Source organism: Coenobita brevimanus, chromosome 1, assembly GCF_032717465.1.
Source record: "Coenobita brevimanus isolate Jiangsu-jjx chromosome 1, ASM3271746v2, whole genome shotgun sequence".
Taxonomy (NCBI): Eukaryota; Metazoa; Arthropoda; class Malacostraca; order Decapoda; family Coenobitidae; genus Coenobita; species Coenobita brevimanus.
The window spans coordinates 59,072,463-59,093,398 of NC_136954.1; the positions used below are offsets into that span (position 1 = coordinate 59,072,463).

Consider the following 20,936-nt stretch of genomic DNA (forward strand, 5'->3'; position numbering starts at 1 on the left):
TTTGGACGCAAAACTTTATGGGCCCCGTCCAGTTGGCGCATGTCAGCAAGACATCACCTAATGTAGTAAATGGTTTCCTTGGCAACAGGAAACCATATGGTTTATCACTCTGTGTAAATTCACCTGAGGACAGCACTGCATTGAACAGATATATCGTGGGAACCCCCACCTACAAACATGAAAAATGCATAAAACATACAATGCAACAATTAATACTGCTGGAAAAGAACATTTAAACTAAAAGAATACCAGATATACAATAGCATATACACAGTATCATTGTTTTTATTTTCACAGGAAAAAAAAAAAGTCAAAATTATATCAACTATAATTATTACACAACTACAAAATCCTAACATAACCAAGAGAACATAATAGTGAACTAACCACGAGCGTATGATGACCCAACATGCAGAAAAAATAAGCGGAGCATTCAGTACGAGGCAGACACCCAGCCGCTCAGGATAGTGGTCAATCATGATGGTATGCAGTGTCTTGATAGCACTATAATCCATACACATCAGGCTAAAGTTATGCAAGTCAAAAATCACGCACACATTGTCCAGTCCATCTTCAAGGCATCGTGAACTTAAAGTCTCCTGGTGATGTATGGAAGAGTAATTTACAATGTGTAGTACATTATTCATTACAATGTACAATAATACATGTAGCAAAATGTTACTCCATGCAAAAAGAAACAAAAAGAATGTATTGTACCCCATTATCCTGCTACAGTTCATGCTCATTATCAGACTATTAGCTGGTACTACACATACCATTTATCTAAGACAGTGATTTTACTGTATTGGCTAAATCACCTACAGTAAGAAATAACCTACAAAATGAATACAGTTAGCTCATAAAAGACTCAAGTAGTCTGTCATTTACACATGTCAAACAAAAATCAGCTATAGTACTGCTGTTTATAAATCTATGGAAATCTATATTTTGATCTTATCTGAAAAAGACAGTGCGATTACTGGTCTACAGCATACAGTAGCATTATAACACAAAAGGAGAGATTATGCCTTCTTATGCTAACTTGGCCTAAAATTACCATCTCTCCATCTTGAGCACAGAGCTGTAACAAGCGATCAACACTAGAATGTGATATCAGTCACAAAAAAGCACCATGAAAAGAATGCAGCATCACAGTATTTTCCTATTTTGTCATCGAGCTACGTGAAATGAGCTCCAAAGGACAAAAATCTGGTCCAGATTATGGTGAAAGGAAAATAGTTCTCAACTATTCATAGTACTTGATCACTTACAACAACTTCATTACAGTAAACCCTCTTTATAATGAACCTCCATTTACCAAATTTTGGCCTTAATGAACTCTTGAGCCAACCAAACAATCTCTTCACATAACTAAAATGGCTTGTTCTACACAACAGTTCTGCCCAGCATCATATTGTTGCTGTTGTTGCTCTGCCTCAGTTCATTGATCCAGTTCATCTGATCAACCAGGTAAGTAACTGCTCCTATGGCACTGTCCCAAAGGTTCCCTACACCACTGATGATATGTCTGCATCTAAGTGTGACATGTGCTGTGCATGCTCTATTGTGTGTGTTATATTGTGTAGGCCTATTCTACAAGGTGGGCATGTGCCATCTGTGATTCCATCCAACCCAAATCTAAGCTAGCAGATGAGGAGGGCTGAGTGATGTCCTGCTCTAAGCCTAGCTAATTGAACTTGATCATCTCTATTTAATGACGCCTCTAATGGGTGGATGTCAGGAGGGGAGGGCTTGCAGTACGGTGTGATCAAGGTTTTGTATTGGCGTGCATGTCAAGTGAGTATGTCGGTGTTTCTTCACTGCTAGGGTTGGAATGTCTGGAGGTAGGATATTGCTATAGAGAGTTTGATAATGTTTGTGTGGTGACTGTTCTATGTGCCTAAGTGTGTTACATGATAGAGATGCTGTCAACTGGTACAGGATGCTGCATATAACTGTGCCCCTCACATCAGGGTAGTCTCTGACGGGAAGGACTTTAGTTCCGAAGTGTAAGTGAGCTGTGGGAGTGGTTTGGGTGCAGCCAGTGGTAATACATAGGGCATTTATCTGTATGATTTGCAATGCATTGTACTGGGACTCTGCTGGAAAGACACTGGACATCACTGACCTAATGTATTGTTTGCAGAGTAAGGAGAGTGTTTCTTTTTGTTGCCCAAAGTCTAGCCCTGTAATTGCCTCTTGATGCCTTGTACATAGTCCTTGAAGGCAAGTACATTGTTATCTGTCATTCCAAGGATCTTAGCGGAGGGATGACTGTCAGGCAGGTTAGCAAACTTGTAGTGATATTTCACTCTCATGACAGTAACTCCCAGGGTCAATCATAGACAACCACCTACAAATGTGTTCTGATTTACTGTCATACCTGAAAAGGAAAGAAAAGCGCAGTAAACTCTCATTTATTTGTCATCGCAATATCCAGCCTAACACAACATCCGGCACTGCTGGCTTGGCTCTATTAACACGAGGCGTCCCGATGACATATGGATACGTTGCCACATTTTGTCACGGTGACACCCTAAAACACATCCATATGTTTTGCAATTGCGAGGTCCGTCATTTACACATTTGTCAAGCTTCACGGATGATTATTGGTAGGCACATGTGGGAGACCTTCCACTACCCAACGCCAGGTGGGGATAATGCCTGGCCCCACCTGACCCCTCCTCCTGCCCGCATACCATTTTCTCGGTAACTCACCTATTACCAGTGACCTGGCTAATAAAGACATGTTGAACCATTGTCTCTCCCATGACGAAATTCAAGGCAAAAGTGATTCCCAAGGTGGAGGACAAAGGAAGAAAGAAGCCAGAGGAAGAAGCAAGCAGAAGTGATGAAGCAGTGACGTCGTAAAGGAAGGTGCCATATGTTGATGTTTTTGGTGAGTGAACAATGTTTATATCGCCTATATTATTGTGTGAAAACCAATATACTCTTGTACTAAACATAAATTCGTACCAATAAATAAATATTTACATACTGTATAATGAGTGGTTTGGAATAGTTACCCCTCTTGAGAAAATGTCTTCTCTGGAGCCTGGCCTGAGAGAACACAGTACCAAGGTGAGCGTACTGTTACCTGTATTTGGTATTTCTAAACTCAACTGAGCACTTTCTCTCTTAATTTTCAATGTTTCTCATAAAAAGCTGAGGTTTTAGGGGGGGGGGGAAATCTGCCGGGATTGGAGGGGGGGGGGGGCAGTGGTGAAAAATATGCCAGGACTGGGGGGGTCAGTGGTGAAAAATCTGCCGGGATGCAGCAGGTTAAAGCAATACCCAGTGAAATTATGCGGTATCCAGCACCGAAGTGGGACATAACTGGTGGTTCTGTGCAACGTCTGATGTCAAAGTGTATCAGCTGGCACATAAGCTGCCGTCGCTGTATTACTGTATTGTATCATTAATTTACTGTATCTTAAGCTTAATTTTCATCTTTTACTCATGAGAAAGTTTTTAGGATAGAGGTTCAAGACGGACAGTAACACAATATCTGGCTCGTTGCCGAATACAGAGCTGATGGAGGGTACTATGCAATATTCAGCACTTCATGTTATTTGATGTGGATGTGATAGGGAGCGTTATGAGGAACACACTGAGGTGGTTTGGCCATGTGGAGAGGATGGAGGGTGAAAGACTGACGAAGAGAGTGTATGTGGGTGAGGTGGAGGGGGGAAGAGGGAGGGGGAGGCCGAGGATGAGATGGGGGGATGGGGTGGAGAGGTATATGAGAGAGGGGGGTGTGAGTTGGGAGCAGGGCAGTGAAATGGCGGGGGACAGGGCGACTTGGAGGCGATTTGTTTGTGGCCACCCCAAACGGGATTGAGGCGTCTGGCAATAGATAGAGATAGATGTTATTTGGTGTACTGCATGGCTGAATTATGTCGCATAATTGAGAGTTTACTGCTATAAAAAGCAACAGGAAAGATGACACATATAGGAAGAGAGGAGGACAGACACAGAAAAAGATTGATAAGGGTGAAGGAAGAAGTAGGCAGCACTACATCCACTCACTTGGTGTAGTGCTGCCTACTTCTTCCTTCACCTTTATCATTCTTTTTCTGTGTCTATCCTCCACTCTTCCTATTTCCTTTATCTTTCTTGTTGCTACTTATTACTCTTCTTTCCTTTTCTTGTGGCTTTACACTGAATGACAGGTCTAATGGTTTCCTGTAAGAGAAACCACCTACACCACTGGGTGGTAACCACATAATGAATCCGTATGTGTTCCCTATGTGTCAACTAGCAGGTTGGCAGAGGGTTAGTGCCCCTCCCTGCAAAACCACTAACTCAAAAAGAAATGGCCACCCCTTGCAGGAGTGTCATGTGTGGCTATAGATGGATTGATAGACTGTTCTCCACCTTATTACAGATTTAACATTTTTATTTATTTATAGTACAGTATATATGTATGTTTAAAAAAACCGAGCTGTACAATACCACACTTAACCCACAGAAAATCAAAATACATCACATGAACACTTAGGGTACTGTAATGCATCCAGTGAAATGTGGTAGGTATTAATAAAACAAACCTGGGTTTGTAAATTAACCCAAAGGTGGATTAGTATGTACATGTACTAACTTTAAAGCACATCACTCAAGGTTTAGTAAGTATATACAGGCATACCCCAGTATCAGATGGTGTTGTGTACCAGTGGGGGTGTTTTGCCAGCGGGTATCTGGATATTGAAGCAATTTTTCCCATAAGATACTGAAGAAAACCCAGAGATGCGTTCCAGGCCCAAACCCAAACTCTCATACATAGTACCTTATCCAATCAACACAGACTGACACAGAATCATTATCTATCTACCTATCTATTGCCAGACGCCTTAATCCCGTAAGGGGTGGCCACAAACAAATTGCCTCCATGTCTCCCTGTCAGATCGCCATATCATTGCCCTGCTCCCAGCTCACACACCCCTCTCTCGCACACCTCTCTACTCCATCCCTCCATCTCATCCTTGGCCTCCCCCTCCCTCTCCTCCCCTCCACCTCACTCACATACTCTCTCCTCATCAGTCTTTCACTCTTCATCCTCTCCATATGGCCAAACCACCTCAATGTGTTTCTCCTAACGCTGTCTATCACATCCACATCCACACCACAATGCTCCTTCACTTCCTCTTTTGTCAGTCTGTCTCTCCATGTGACTCCACAAGCTCCTCTCATATAACTCATTTCCACTGCTCTCACTCTTGACTTCTGTCCTTCCAACAAGGTCCAAGCTTCACTTCCATATGATAGGGCTGGTATCACAATATTGTCATGTAGTAACTTTTTCACTTCCATGCTCACTTCCCTGTTTCTTATCACTGCTTTAATATTGTCATGTAGTAACTTTTTCACTTCCATGCTCACTTCCCTGTTTCTTATCACTGCTTTCAAGGAACCAGCAACCTTTCTTCCTTGTTGTACCCTTTCATGCACTTCATCCTCCAAACTTCCATCCTTATTCATCACACTACCCAAATACTTCAACACACTCACATTTTCCATTTCCTCCTCATCCAGCCTCACTGTACATTCACTGACTTCACTTTTCTTGATGACCATAACTTTACTCTTCCCTACATTCACCTTTAGATTTGGTTTCTTACACACTCTCCCAAACTCATCCACCAAGCCTTGCAGCTCCCCTTCGTCTTCACTTAACAACACAGTATCATCTGCAAACAACAGTACAGGGAGTTTCCAAACCCTGCCTTCTCTCACTAGGGCCACTCCAACATCCACTGCCCTACCTTGTATCTCTTTTATAACCCCATCCATATACAGATTGAACATGCACGAATACATGACACATCCTTGTTTCAATCCAACCTTCAAACAGAAAAATTCACTCAGTTTACTATCCACACACACTGCAGCCTTAGCACCCTCATATATACTCTTCATGGACTTCAACAACTTCCCATCTTCATAAACAACACTATTGCTAAAAAATGGGACAGCAAACATCAAATGCAAGACGATGAGGCAGTGGGAAGGCAACTGAGTGCCAGGTGGGCACAGGCAGCGAGCTATGCGGGAGCAGGGGAGGGCAGAGGGAGGGAGACAAGCATCGGTGGGGGATGGCAGGGAGGGAAACAAGTGGGGGTGAGGGAGGGCAGAGGAAAGGGAAGGGCAGGGGGAAGGGGAGGGAGACAAACAGGGGTGGGGGAGGGTGGGGGGACAGGGAGGGAGATAGGAAAGCCAAACATCCCTACTATCCCACCCCACACCCAGTCTCATTCACTCACTCATCCTCTCACTCACTCACTCATTCTCTCTCTCTCTCTTGCTCTCACACACACACACACACACACACACACACACACACACATAGACACGCGAGAGGGCACAGAGAGGACGCAGGTCAATATGTTCCGTACTGGCCACTGCTGGTCACACCTAATTGTATCTTTCATATTAGTGAAGTTCTGTACCATGCTAAATTAAGTGATGTTCTAATATAGTAAAGAAAATATAAGCATAAAAGGTGCCGTCCAGATGGCAGAGTGCATCCAAGTCAGTGCATTCAAAGGCATCCGCTAACACCATGTAAACATCAGCTGGGTGTCATCATTATCACCAGGTGGGTAGCAGGGAGATTCAAATTTATTAGTAGAAGTTATCTTTCTAAGAACTATCTTTCTGCAATATAAGTACTATCTTTAGTTAAAGTGAACATGGAAGGAGTTAAGAGAAGGTATAAACGTAGGAAACAGGATGATGATTTCTACCAGGAACTGGATGAAATGGAAATCCAGTATATAAAAATTTAGAAGAGAAAATTAATAGACTTGAGAAAACTTTTCAAAGTGAAATAGATGAAATTAAGATAGAGCTATGCATGCAGAAGGAAGAAAATGAAAAATTAGTAGAGGAATCAATCAAAAAAGACACAACAATAGATGAGCTGCCAGTTGAGATAATTTCACTTAGAAAAAAGACCAGTGGAATGATGAGTACAGTTGACAACCATAAGAGCATTATGGAGGGGTTCAGAAATGACAGAGACAATTAGGCAAGCTGGCAGTCTGATAGACCAAAACAGTGATACTGAAGAGAAGATAACCCAGGTGAACGAAATGATGAGAAATTGCATTCATGAAGTACAAGCTACGTATGCTGAAATGGTGAAGGTAAGGAAAGACTTAGAAACAAGAGTCGAAGAAAAAAAGCATTAAAATGGAAGTGAAGGAAATAATTAAAAACAACCCAAAACTGGTCAAAGAATCAGTAGATATCAACAGATCTTTAGTAATCACTGGTATAAATGAAGAAGAAATATGAAACAGAATATCAAGAGACAAAACGAGATGGCAAATATAATGAACAAATTAAAGAATGCATCAGAGGATACCTGTGATAAAGATATAGAGGAACACAAAAGGCTTAGGAAATATGAGAGAAATAAGTCAAGGCCCCTGAAAGTAACCTTCCAAAGTGTGAGCACTGTAAAGGAAATATTAAACAATCCTAACAAGCTTACGGAAAAAAAAAAAGAATAAAAAAAAAAGTATGGGTAAAAAGATGCCTAACTCAGGAGACATGGGGATCACTAAAGGAAAATAGGAAAGAAGCAAAAACAAAAAATAAGGAAAGATCAGAAGAGGAGAGGAGCAAATATTTTTACAAAGTAGTGGGATTACAAGTATGAAAATGGTACAAAAACAACAGGGACTAAGAAAAAGGAAGGTAGTAGACTTAAATGTCAAATATGTAAACAACATGATTAAGTTGATGTACTTAAATGTAGACAGAATGGTATCCAAATTATTAGATATAAAAGACTATGCCCAAGAAATGAAACCTCATATATGCTGAACTGAAACAAAATTAATCCCAAGGATATCACAAAACACCCTACGCTTTAAGGATTACAATATATGGAGATGAGATAGAAATTTGAAAAAAAGAGGAGGAGTTCTGGTATTAACAAAGAAAAATCTACATGTCAAAGATATACAACTAGTTATACCATCACAAGTAGAACTGACTGCATTAGAGACTGACACATCTGAACGGAAAATAACCGGCAAATCTATACATGACACTCAAAACAAACACTTGGGAAAGAGGCAAATACAAAGCCCTGGCAGAAATTACAATTCAGAGAGTAAGAGCCCTACTACACAGAATGGAAGAGAAATCTGAAAGAATCATATTAACTGGAGATTTCAATACAAATACTGTATAAATTGGAATACTCTAGACGTAAGAAACTATGAAAGCTGTTGGGATCAAAAGCTCCTAGATCTTGTATAGGAGTTTTTCTTAACACAACATGTAAAGAAAAACACCTCAAAAATGGGACCTGAGGATCCATCAGTACTACATCTCATATTTACCAGGCAAGATAATGATATCAACAACATAACGTATCACCCTCCATTCGGCAAAAGCGACCATGTACTATTAACTTTTCCACTTCAGGATTGTATATGATACAATTACATGTCTCCCTCGTTTTACGATTGGTATGCGTTCCTAGAAAGGCAATCGTAAACAGAAATATTGTAAAGCAAAATTAAGGTTTAAAATAGGGATGCGTTCCTGGACTCGTGTATAAGGAACCCAAGACCCATACAAGTGATCTAATATGCAATAATAATGATGATGTTTTATGTACTGTAGAGTCGTGCTTGTCTCCCCAGCTTTCTTACTGTTGACAGCATGCTTTATAACAGTCAATACAGTCGACTGTGAAAGACTCATGGAACGAGCGATGGAGTTTGCCCCCTCACCTGCTTTGTGCTGCTTCACAATATTAAGCTTAGACTCCAGGGTTAAGGACGTTCTTGCTTTCTTTGGCTTCATATCACCAGCACCAGATGTTGCAGGGCGTTTACAAGACATCACGGTGGTGGCACTAGGGGTGCAAAATATGAAGAACAAGAGAAATAGTAATGTCATGGGCACTGATGCACACAGATGCACAGAGGTTGTATGCTGAACAAGCATGCAGGTCAGACTGGCAAAAGCGCGGGAAACTGTGTGGGTGGGGCGGGTATGCCAAGCATCTCTCAGCTGATCTGCCTGTGAATGCAGGATTTCCACACGCCCAATCGTAAATGCAAGGGAGCTCAATCATAAAATGAACACTTGGTACTAAGAAGAAGGATCGTAAATGCGAAATATCGTAAAACGATACAGCGTAAAATGAAGTAGACCTGTACCAGTAATGAGTTACAAAAAGAGTCTAAACTACAAAAAGAGAAACTACCATTACCTAAAGATCTATTTCATAGAAACAGATTGGGAAAAGGAGCTCAGAAGACAAGATATAAATGTCATATATAGAAAATTCTGTGTATTATTTGAAACACGAGTCCAAAATTATATCCCTCTCCACAAAGAAACAGAAATAAGGATAGAGAAGTGATTTAACACAAAATGTAAAAAATCAAAAGAGAAACGAGACTTGCTGTGGAACAGATACAGAAGACATAAGAGTGAGTGGGCATATAATAACTATAAACAGGCAAGAAATGATTATACAAGGATAAGGAGACAAGCTCAAAGGCAATTTGAGGAGGACATTATAAATTAAAGTAGTGATCAACCGAAGCTTTCTTACAGCTGCATCCAAGGCAAAACCAAAGTTAAAGATAAAATACAGTCCATCATGGATGAGGGAATAATCTATATCCAAGAAAAAAATATTTACGAAGTTCGTAACAAAAATTTCCAATCGGTTTTTAAAGAAGAAAGTAATTCTGAGAGATGATAAGGAACATGTATGCCTACACATATTACCAGACGTATAAATATCAGAACAAGAGGTACGTGAAAGGTAACGTAAATTAGACAATGGAAAAGCAAATGGTTGTGACGAAATTTCAGGTTGGGTGCTACATGAATGTGCAGAAGAGTTATGCAGATCAATATATTTAATATTCAAGGAATCCTTCAGTCAAGGTAAACTACCTGATATTTGGAAGAAAGCAAATATTGTTCCCCTATTCAAGAAAGGGAATACACAGAATCCACTCAACCATACACCAGTATCCCTGACCAGGGTTGTAAGCAAGGTACTAGAAAAGCTAATAAGAAAAATTTGAGTAAACCCCATGGAAAAATACAATACGATACCAGAAAGACAGTTTGGTGTTAGACATGGAAAATCATGTGTTACAAATCTATTAAGGTACAATGACAAAGTTGCAGAAACAGTACAGAAAAGAGAGGGATGGGTGGACAGTATCCATTTAGATTTTATCAAATCATTTGACAGTACCGCACCTAAGACTTTTATGGAAACTGTACCATCAAGGAGGAATCCAAGGTAATCTGTTCTGTTGGATACAGGATTTTCTCAGAAAAATGAAAATGAAAACAGTCCTAAGGGGAAATTACTCATCATGGAGGGAAGTAACTAGCAGAATTCCACAGGGCTCTGTGCTGGCACCAATTATGTTTTTAGTACGGTATAAAAAAATGATAGACAGGATCATTGGAAATGGAAGCCATCTAAATATGTTTGCTGATGATACAAAAATACAAAAGAGAATTACGAACACAGACTCTTGCAAACAGCTACAAGAAGAATTAAGCTTCATGAATAGAGCAACAGATGGCATATGGAATTCAATGTAGACATAAGTCATGTAATCACGCTTGGTAAAAGTGGAAAAAGACCAGATTGGGATTATAAGCTAGGAAGTTCAATCATACACATATCAGAAATAGGAAAAGGACCTAGGAGTGATTATCAATAACAGACTATCTCTGGCTGACCACATAAATGACAAAGTACAAAACATGCATACACTGCTTGCTGATATGAAAATAGCATTCACATACATAAATGAAAACCATGCTGAGAAAGATAATAATATCATTCATCAGACCAACCCTGGAAAATGCATCAGTGGTCTGGAATCCTCACCTCAGTAAAACACATAGATGTGACTGAAAAAGTGTAAAGGGTTGCTACAAGATGGGTACCAAGCTTAAAGGATCAAAGCTATGAAGATAGACAAGAAAAACTGAACCTACCAACATTACAAGTGAGAAGGAAAGAAGGAGACATGATTACATTTCATAAATGCATCTCAGGAAAAGAGAAAATAGACATCAATAAGGATAAAACCTATGGGGAGGCATCAGCAAGAGGACACTGCAAAAAACTGCATAAAAAGAGAGGTGACAAAGACGTATCGAAATTCAATTTCCCAAATAGGGCAACTGATGAGTGGAATGCACTACCGAATGAAACAGTGTGCCAAAACCATTACTAAATTTTACCCCTTAACGGCGGGGCGTCACTTTCGTGATGCTCTGGCACAAGGGATCATACCACAGGGTGTCACTTTTGAGATTCTGTTATTTTGAATATGCCCGGGCTTTCAAGTGGTGGCTTGTATCAACTATCAGTACAGTACTATCAGTGTCCAGCTATAGTCAGTTCTGCTAATGTCATCTGTACTTCCATCTACTGTTGACAATTTAGCCATTTTTCCCCTGTCCTTGACTCCCCTCCATTACCCTCTCCTCCTGCCTGCCCAGCCGCGCAGTGCTACGCAAATCCTGACCGGATTTTTCCACTCATTTTGTCCATTGAAATGTGCCCTATGCCCTATTCTTATACAAAATAATATATAAAAGAAAGAGAAAAGGTAATTGATGCTGCCATACATCTGGAATGGGCTAATTATCACCTGGCAACACCTCACATGTACTCATTCGCTAATTTTTCCTGTTTATTTCCCCTTGAAATATGCTGTATGACAACTAACTAAAAAGACAACCAAGAAGCCTCGGACAAGGACTGACCAAACGATGACGACCCAGGACAGGACAAACGACTTGGTAATGGGAACATGGAATGTAAGAGGTGCGAATGATGAGGTAAAAGAGAGAGAGATTGTCCAGGTGCTTGAGGGTGCGAAAGTGGATGTATGTGGAATAACTGAAACAACATGGGCAGGAGAAAGTGTGAGAGAATGGGAGTAGTAGTAGTACTAGTTGTTCCCTAGGCAGTCTGGCCGAACAGCCCCGAGTCCCTTACGAAGGCCATGGCCGAGACCAGGCTATCCCACAGAGCTCTCAAAGAGTGTATGTTGTGTTGTTGGCGTATGTGATTGTGTGCAATGCAGTCTTCCATAATGTGCTTAATAGTATGGGGTGCTGTGTTGCATCCTGGACAAGCATCAGCGACGGAGTCATCCAGCCTCTTCTGGTAGCTGAAGAGGGCTGGATGGTGCCCACATCTCAGCCTGGCCAGGTGGACCCTGTCCTCACGAGGAAGATAGGATTCAGAAGGGTGGATGTCAGGAGGCCGTGCATGCAGCTGTGTGTTGTCTTTAAGTGACTGAATGGAATGGTGAGTGATCTGAGTGTGGATATGCTTCTGGAAGCTGGTCTGAGGTGGGCGAGGGGGGAGAGATGACAGTATTTGTGTATGGTATCGTGTGCTGGGTGTTGTTTTGATGTTCCTTGATGTGGGTGGATGTGCTGCCATGTACTGTAGTGGATGTTGTGCGTTTGTGGAGGCTGCAGCAAGAAACTGGGTGCCTCTCATGTCTAGGTGATCCTTGAATTTGAGGACTTTGGTTTCTTGATGTAGGTGATCTGTGGGTGTAGTAGCCGTGCAGCCTGTGATTATTTTTACAGCCTTGTTCTGTATGGTCTGTAGAGTGTTGTAGTGTGTTTTGGTGAGGTTAGAAGCCCAGGGAGGCTTGCATAATTCATTACTGAACGTATGTGTTGTTTGTATACTGTGGTGGTGGTTTCTTTGTTGTGTCCGAATGTTGTATGGGCAAGTGACCTCAAGGCATTGAGTCTTGGTGTTATTTTATTTTTAATGTTTGTGATGTGTTCTTCAAATGACATTGATGTATTGTATGTTACACCAAGGATTTTGGGTGTGTGTGTGTGTGGTAGGGGAGTGTTGTTTATGGTGAGGTGTGGGATGTGACTGTGTTCTGATGTCCAGTTTGTGAGAAGAGTCACTGTAGATTTGGCTGGGGCTATTTTGAGCCTGTTTGTGGTGAACCATTCGTGTAGTGTATTGAGGTAAGGCTGAATGATGTGTGCAGCTGTGTTTGCGTTTTGGTGCGTACATGTAAATGTTATATCATCTGCATAGGAAGCTATGCGTATCTGTGGTGTGTGGGGTGTGGGTACGTCGTGCATGTATAAGTTGAAGAGTGTAGGGGACAAAACAGATCCTTGGGGGATGCCGTATGGATGGGGTATATGTGCAGTAGGTGAGAATGAGAGGGCAAAAGGAGTAGGTATAGTTGTGAGTAAAAGATGGAAGAAGAGCTTAAGACAGTATGGATCACTTGGGTCAAGGATTGTGTGGGTAAGGTTGAAAGTTGGAATACAAATGTGGGCAATTGTGTGTGTGTATGTGCCAACGCAAGACTGTGCTAGCAGAGTAAGAGAAAAGTTCTGGACAATTGTGGAAGTGTGCATGAAAAAGTTTGGAAGGAATGAAAGAGTGTTTTTCATAGGTGATATGAATGGTAAAGTAGGGAATGTGAAGGTGGATGGAATAGTTGGTGAGTGGGGTGTGCCTGCTGAGATAGATGAGAATGGCAGTGCGTTAGTGGACATTTGTGCTGGGAGGGGTTGGTGATAGTCAATACCTGTCACGAATCAATTCGCGACATTTCCTTTTTGTGAGAAGCCACGAACGATTAGTGGAAAACTCACTGTGTATCGCTCAGTTAACCGTTTCTCTCTCCATTCCGGGGTATACTTTTCAAATAATTCGTCACCGTTTTCAAAAAGTGACCGATTTAATGCACGTCACTAAGTGCGCTACTGAGCGATACAATTATTTCTTTATCGTTTGCCTCTGCTTCATTCAACCGTTAGCCACGCCTTCTTCCGGTGGCCTGTGCGTCCTGCTTAGGCATTATTTGAATTCAGTCTTGTGTTTGCTGTGACGGAGAAAAGGTCCTGTGCTCCAAGAAGTGTGAGAGGTCGCTAGCACCCAGGCTCCACTGAGACAGTATCAAGTCCTCCCACTCCTCGGGTGATACATAGTATTCATCGACTGGTATTTCTTTTGTGTATTTTGTAGTTTTAAGAGCTTAGTTAAGGTGTTTTTCCTAGGCGTAAGTATTTAGCTTCTGTGTGAGTGAGCGAGTGCGTCTCATTGATTTGATTTGAAATGTAATGTTGAATTTATTTTTGTGATTAATAAATTTAACAGTTCTATTTCTTGAGCTTAATGTAGAGTAAAAATCTTGTTTCATTTCTCCATAATTAAGCTTATTTTCCATACAGCTCCTAGCTTGCATAAACGTTTGCTTTCATAACTGGTACTTAGACCAGTCTTGTATTAACTTAAAATCCGTTGTGCCAGGAGTTAATGCATCAGCAAGAACCTGATGTTATTATTATTAGTATTAGTTATTTATTGTCAGGGGTGATGTAACTTTCTCCAGAGGCTAACAGTACAGTAAGTCAGCAATTGTGAGTAATTAGTCTCTGCTGTGTACTGTTGAGGAAGTTTATAAATTCTCGTTCTCAGAGAATCGTGCTAAGCCAACGTAAAGTAATCGTTGCTTGATGTAGCAAGACAACCATTGTCTCTGCTCTTCAATATTATTGAATATTATCAATTTAAATAATATTTAAGCATTTATATCAAAATTACCGTGATATTATAAAAACCCCGTGACAATTGGCGACCTCATTCCAGGATATTAACTCCTAGCTCTAAAGCTATTCACGAGATAGTGCTCACTCATTCATATTTAGGTATTTATCATTAAAGTTTATAGGCACAAGCTTACTGGTGTTTACCCTTAATTTAGCAAGTGAATTTTGCTTTATTAATCAATAGAATACTTAACTCTAGTTTATTCTTGGTAACGCCAGACGATTTTATTCGCTCCTGGGAAGTCGGCGTACCCATTGTGTTTATTATTGAGTCTTCCCAGTCATTTACATTTTTTATTTATTCTTTGCCAGTTAACTGGATAAGACTGGTCACCACTAGCTTGTGTCTGTACTCTTTACTTTTGTTTATTAGTATTCGTCGCTAAGCAGTCAGTACTCAATTTCGGTTTGCTTAATAAATTAGCGAAATGGCTACTACTGTATTTTTACAGGAAGCCAAAGAAATGGGTCTTTCGGACCCAACCGAAATTAAAGAGTATATACTCTCACGGCATAATCAGGAGCAGCAGCGCGAGAATGATGCCCGTGAAGAGCGTAAGATTCAGCGCGAATACGAGCGAGAACAGCGCGAACACGAGCAGAAACAACGCGAGCTCGAGTTAGAAAAAGAGCGAGAACAGCGCGAATACGAGCGTGAACAACGCGAGCGAGAACGAGAACATGAACGTGCCGAACGTGAGGCACGAGAAAAACATGAACTTGAAATGATGAAGCTCAAGCGAGATTCCTTGGCTTCAGACACGTCTGGTGCAGTTGGTCAAAGCTCCACGAGCGTTCCCCCTGCACATGTCCTGGCGACCCCACGCATCAAGCTTCCTTCATACAAGGAAAGCGAGCGAATCGAGCCGTACATAGCTCGTTTTGAGGACATGGCAGACTTATATCAACTGGATGAGGCAGCTAAGCGGCTTCAGTTTCTTAGCCTATTTGAGGGCCCTGCCCTCGATATTCTCCACAGAATTCGTGGAGACAATCTCACATATGAGATGATGAAAGCTGCACTCATTAAGGCGTATGGTCTCACAGTAGACGACGCCAAAGTTCAGTTCATGCGAGCTTGTCTCCAAGACAAGGAGACAGCTGTTCAGTTCCTTGATCGTCTCACAGCTTACTTAAATGAGTGGATGGAGAAAGATGAAACTCCTTCCACGCGTGAGGGGATAATTGACCTTATGCTGCGTACACAGCTAGAGAGGTCGTGGCCTGCTGAGCTCATAGCACAGCTTAAGATCTGCCAGGTGAAAGATGCCAGCCAAATGGCAGAGAAGGCTGACGCATTCTTTACTGCATACGGGTATCAAGCTCGTAAGCAAAACACCTGGAGCAGAAAAGATACTGCTAAGTCTGGGAAGCCGTCTCAGACTGAATCCCAGCACCAAGGCCGTTCTCAGAATAATGGCCAAGGTCCAAAACCGCAGTGGAAGGACCAGGGGCAAAACACTCAGAAACCTGAGTGGAAGCGGTACAACAAGCACCCCAACCAGCAGCAGTTTCCCAAGCATCAGCAGCAATACAAGGACAAGCCACGTAACCCTCAGTCAGGTCAATTAGTGTATCGGAGGCAGGAGGCAAATGCAGCCTTTATTCCACAAGTACCCGGTGGTGCCATCTCTACCAGTACAGGTACTTCCCAACACTTTACAAGTCCCCCTCCGACCATGAACTCTCCTCAGACACCTAGTTCCCAGGGTGCCACGTTTGCTGCATCGGTTGTTCCGCAGTCTCATGAATGACTGGCTGCTACCTCCTCAGACCCTTCCACCAGCAACACTGCCTTTCTTGTTCAGCCAGGGTCTGTGGGAGGTGTTTCTGTAAATGTCCTGAGGGACAATGGTTCCTCAGGTTGCTCTGTTAAGCAGAGTTTAGTTCGGCCTGATGAGTATACAGGTCGACAGATCCAAGTTAGACTTATTGATGGATCAGTGAGATTGTTCCCTGAGGCACGTATCCAGGTGGCGTCTCCATTTTTCACTGGCTTGACAGCTGCAGTTGTCATGCCAGAACCTTTATTTGACCTCATCTTAGGCAACATACCTGGCATCAAAAATAGTTGTGCCGTAGATGTTGCTACTCAGACTTCGGCTGCTGCGATAACACGAGCCATGGCTAAGGCTCCAAATCGCGTCACTCCGTTGACCGTCGCAACGCCGCAAGATCTGATTCGTAGTCAAGATGTTGTCCAAGAGCAACAGACTGACTCGACACTTGCCTCAGTGCGCAAGAAGCTGGAGGGTAAAGTGATCAAGTATTCACGGGGAGGTCAAGCCAGGTTCCTTCGTAAGCGAGGACGGTTGTACCGTGAGTCACAGACACCCCAGGGTGAGGTTCGACTGCAGTTTGTCGTTCCTGCAAAGTATCGCCGAGCAGTGTTTGAATTAGGTCACTGTTCAGCGATGGGAGGTCACATGGGTCAAAAGAAGACCTCTGACCGCATCCATGCTGATTTTTTCTGGCCAGGAATGGGACGGGAAATAACGAGGCTTGTACGTTCCTGTGATGTGTGTCAGCGTACCACTGACCGGGGACGTGTCCGTCCTGCGCCATTGAAGCCAATGCCCATAATCTCTGAACCGTTCGAGAGAGTAGCAGTTGACATAGTTGGGCCAATCTGTCCTAGGGCTAGTGATGGATCAAAGTATATCCTCACTATAGTTGATTTCAGCACACGGTGGCCTGAAGCCGTGGCCCTTAAGAATATAGAGGCCGTCACTGTTGCTGAGGCATTAATTGAAGTGTTCTGTCGTGTAGGTATCCCTAAGGAGGTCTTAAGCGACCGGGGTTCGCAGTTCACTTCGGCAATGATGAACGAAACGTTCAGGTTGCTGTCCATCCGAGGCTTACGAACTACGCCGTATCATCCCATGTGTAACGGGTTGTGTGAGAGGTTCAATGGAACTCTCAAGAAGATGTTGAGGCGCATGACCGCCGAACAGCCAAAGGAATGGCCGCGGTTCATTGCTCCTCTTCTATTTGCTTATCGAGAAGCCCCACAGCATTCATTGAAATTCTCACCCTTTGAACTGGTGTATGGGAGGTCGGTCCGGGGCCCACTTCAAGTCCTTCGTGAGTTATGGGACGATGAAGAACCCGACCCTGAAGTCAAGACCACCTACACCTACGTCCTTGATTTGGCTGACCGCCTCCAGTCGACGTGCGAGTTAGCTAAGGAAGAACTGATCAAGGCGCGTGAAGTTCAAAAGGCTTATTACGATAAGAAGGCAAAGCTTCGGAAGTTTAGTCCAGGCGATAAATGCTTGGTATTACTCCCCACTGCCCAGAACAAGTTGTTGGCGCAGTGGAAGGGTCCATTCAATGTAGTAGAGCGCATTTCAGACCTCAACTACATAATACAGATGGGGAATCTTCGTAAAAGGTTCCACATTAACATGTTGAAGGCTTATCATGAGTCAGACCCCGAGGAGACTGGCCTACGAGTAGCTGATGATAGTGACCAGCCACTGGAAGAAACCGGGGCAGCTGCGGTGATACCAGCTGATGACCATGATGACGAGCCCTTAACCGCTCAGTCCCATCAGGAAGAGACTGTCGGAGATGTTTCACTTAACCCTGACTTAGCAGTAGGGGACCAGAATGCCTTATGGTCACTGCTCTGTCAGTATGCTGATGTCTTTTCAGACCAACCTAGACTTGCAAAGGTTGCGTGTCATAAAATTGAGTTGACCAGCAATGCTCCTATAAAGGTTAAACCATATCCGATTCCCATGCGACTACAGGGTGCAGTAGATAAGGAAATTGCTGACATGGAGACAGCAGGCATTATCGAAAAGTCCTCATCTCCTTACTGTAGTCCGATGGTAGTAGTCCGCAAGAAAGATGGTGGAGTCAGGATTTGTGGCGACTATAGAAGGCTCAATGCAATCACCAAAGTGGATGCTGAGCCAATGGGTGACCATATTGCCATCTTCTCCAAGCTGGCAGGGTCACGATATTTCACGAAGCTTGACCTAGCGAAGGGATTCTTCCAGATTCCCCTTCATCCTGAGAGTCGTCAGTTCACTGCCTTTGCTACTCCTAGGGGGTTGTACCAGTATAAAGTCCTCCCATTCGGACTTACCAATTCCCCAGCAGTATTCAATCGTGCCATGAGACAAGTGCTCCATGGTATTGTAGGAGTAGAGATGTTCGTTGACGATGTCCTCGTTCATTCCGCCACATTGGAGGAGCACCTCAGACTCATGGAAATTGTCTTCAGTAGACTCCAGAGTTTCAACATGACTGTGAAGCCTAGCAAATGCAAGATTGCTCACAGTGAGGTGGAGTTCCTTGGTCATATTGTTGGCAACAATCACTGCAGGTGTCAGGGTGACAAGATCAGGAAGGTTAAAGAAGCCCCGAGACCCGTGACCAAGAAACAGGTTAGGGCATTTCTTGGCCTAGTGGGATATTATAGGAGTTTTATTCCCAACTTTGCTCTCATTGCCCAACCGTTGTACGAAGTGCTACGGAAATATGCTCCAAACACCATTGAATGGGGAGAAGCACAAGAGAGATCTTTTGCCACCCTCAAGAATATGTTGTGCAAGGAGCCCATTTTGCAGTTGCCTGATTCCAGCAAACCTTTCATACTGCGCACTGATGCTTCACAAGATGGAGTAGGTGCTGTATTGATGCAGGAATCGGAAGGTGGAATCTTCCCAGTGGCATACCACAGCCGTAGGCTAAAACCTGCCGAGAGGAATTACAGTACTGTTGAGAAGGAACTCTTGGCTGTGGTTGATGGTGTTAAAAAATATTATTATTATTTATTTGGGGCATCATTTGTTCTGGAAACTGGACCATATGCCACTCACTAGTCTTAGCACGACCAAGACGGCTAATGCAAGATTGACACGCTGGACACTGTATTTACAGCAGTTTAACCTTGTTGTGAGATACATCAAGGGAAGTGATAACGTAGGTGCAGACCTGATGTCTCGCCTACTAACTGCTGACTAATATGGGCAGTTGTTGTATGCTGGGTTCCGTGATAGGCATCCTCAGAGATTTGAGTAATCCAAGGACTAGCCTGGTTCCCAGTCAAAAGTGTAGACCTGACGTCTCACTTGTTGGCCCCACAGGACACAGTATGTCCAGGGCCTGTACATACACGAGTATTGTAGGTTAAGGGGGAAGTTTGAGAGAGAACTCCGCAGAGGCGACTTGAGGCTATGGAAGACCCAAGTTTGCACAAGGATTCTCAGCTTCCCAATACTAATATAAGTATTGTAGGTTAAGGGGGAAGTTCGAGAGAGAACTCCGCAGAGGCGACTTGAGGCTATGGAAGACCCAAGTTTGCACAAGGATTCTCAGCTTTCCAATACTAATATAAGTATCGTAGGTTAAAGGGGAAGTTCGAGAGAGAACTCCGCAGAGGCGACTTGAGGCTATGGAAGACCCAAGTTTGCACAAGGATTCTCAGCTTCCCAATACTAATATAAGTATTGTAGGTTAAGGGGGAAGTTCGAGAGAGAACTCCGCAGAGGCGACTTGAGGCTATGGAAGACCCAAGTTTGCACAAGGATTCTCAGCTTTCCGGTACTAATATAAGTATTGTATTGTAGGTTAAGGGGGAAGAGAGAACTCCGCAGAGGCGACTTGAGGCTATGGAAGACCCAAGTTTGCACAAGGATTCTCAGCTTCCCGATATTAATATAAGTACTGTAGGTTGAGGCACAGGTTGAGGACCCGTGTGCGGTTCGAGGCTATGGAAGACCCGAGTTTGCACAGGGATTCTCAACTTGCCGATCATAATCGTGTGCTAAAATTAATGGCGACCTCGAGTGTACTTTTCATAGCATGTACTGACTGCTAGCCAGAGAGAGTAATTGTAACATAATAAGAATTTTGTCCCATTGACACTTTTGATGCTCCACCTCAATTGGTTTTGCAGGTTCAGCAATGGGTGTAGCAGTTTTGCTGTGCGGGCCAGCCGATCGTCTGCCGCACGCTGCCACCTCTTCTCCTCTGCCTTCGTCATCGCCATATATTATTTACTGTGTCATTTTACACGTAGGTACAGTTACACTGCAACTGTCACACCTACACTGTGTATTACATACATCACACTACACAACAATTAGTTGTCAGTGTAAATGTAGCGACTTTTCGCTCAGTTTGACCTGAGTACAGGATTTTCACCGTCGTCACGGAGTTTTTCCCTCAAGCTTGCTTCTATTAACGTAAATACGAGGTTTTTTTCGCTCACTGACGACTGCGACTTTCTCCTGTAGCAGGATAGCACACACACCACAGTGTGAATCTTGTGTGACTGAGTTAGGATTTATATGTAT

The 20,936-nt window shown here is 42.9% G+C and overlaps 1 protein-coding gene across 1 annotated transcript in view; it reads right to left on the reverse strand.

Annotated features, from left to right (window-relative positions):
• Positions 1-20,936, reverse strand: part of LOC145398860 (uncharacterized) — a 64,525-nt gene that overhangs the window by 389 nt on the left and 43,200 nt on the right. The window contains exon 4 of the mRNA XM_080271889.1: positions 388-599. Coding sequence (XP_080128015.1) covers positions 388-599 — 212 coding nt within the window. The remainder of the gene's footprint in view (positions 1-387; positions 600-20,936) is intronic.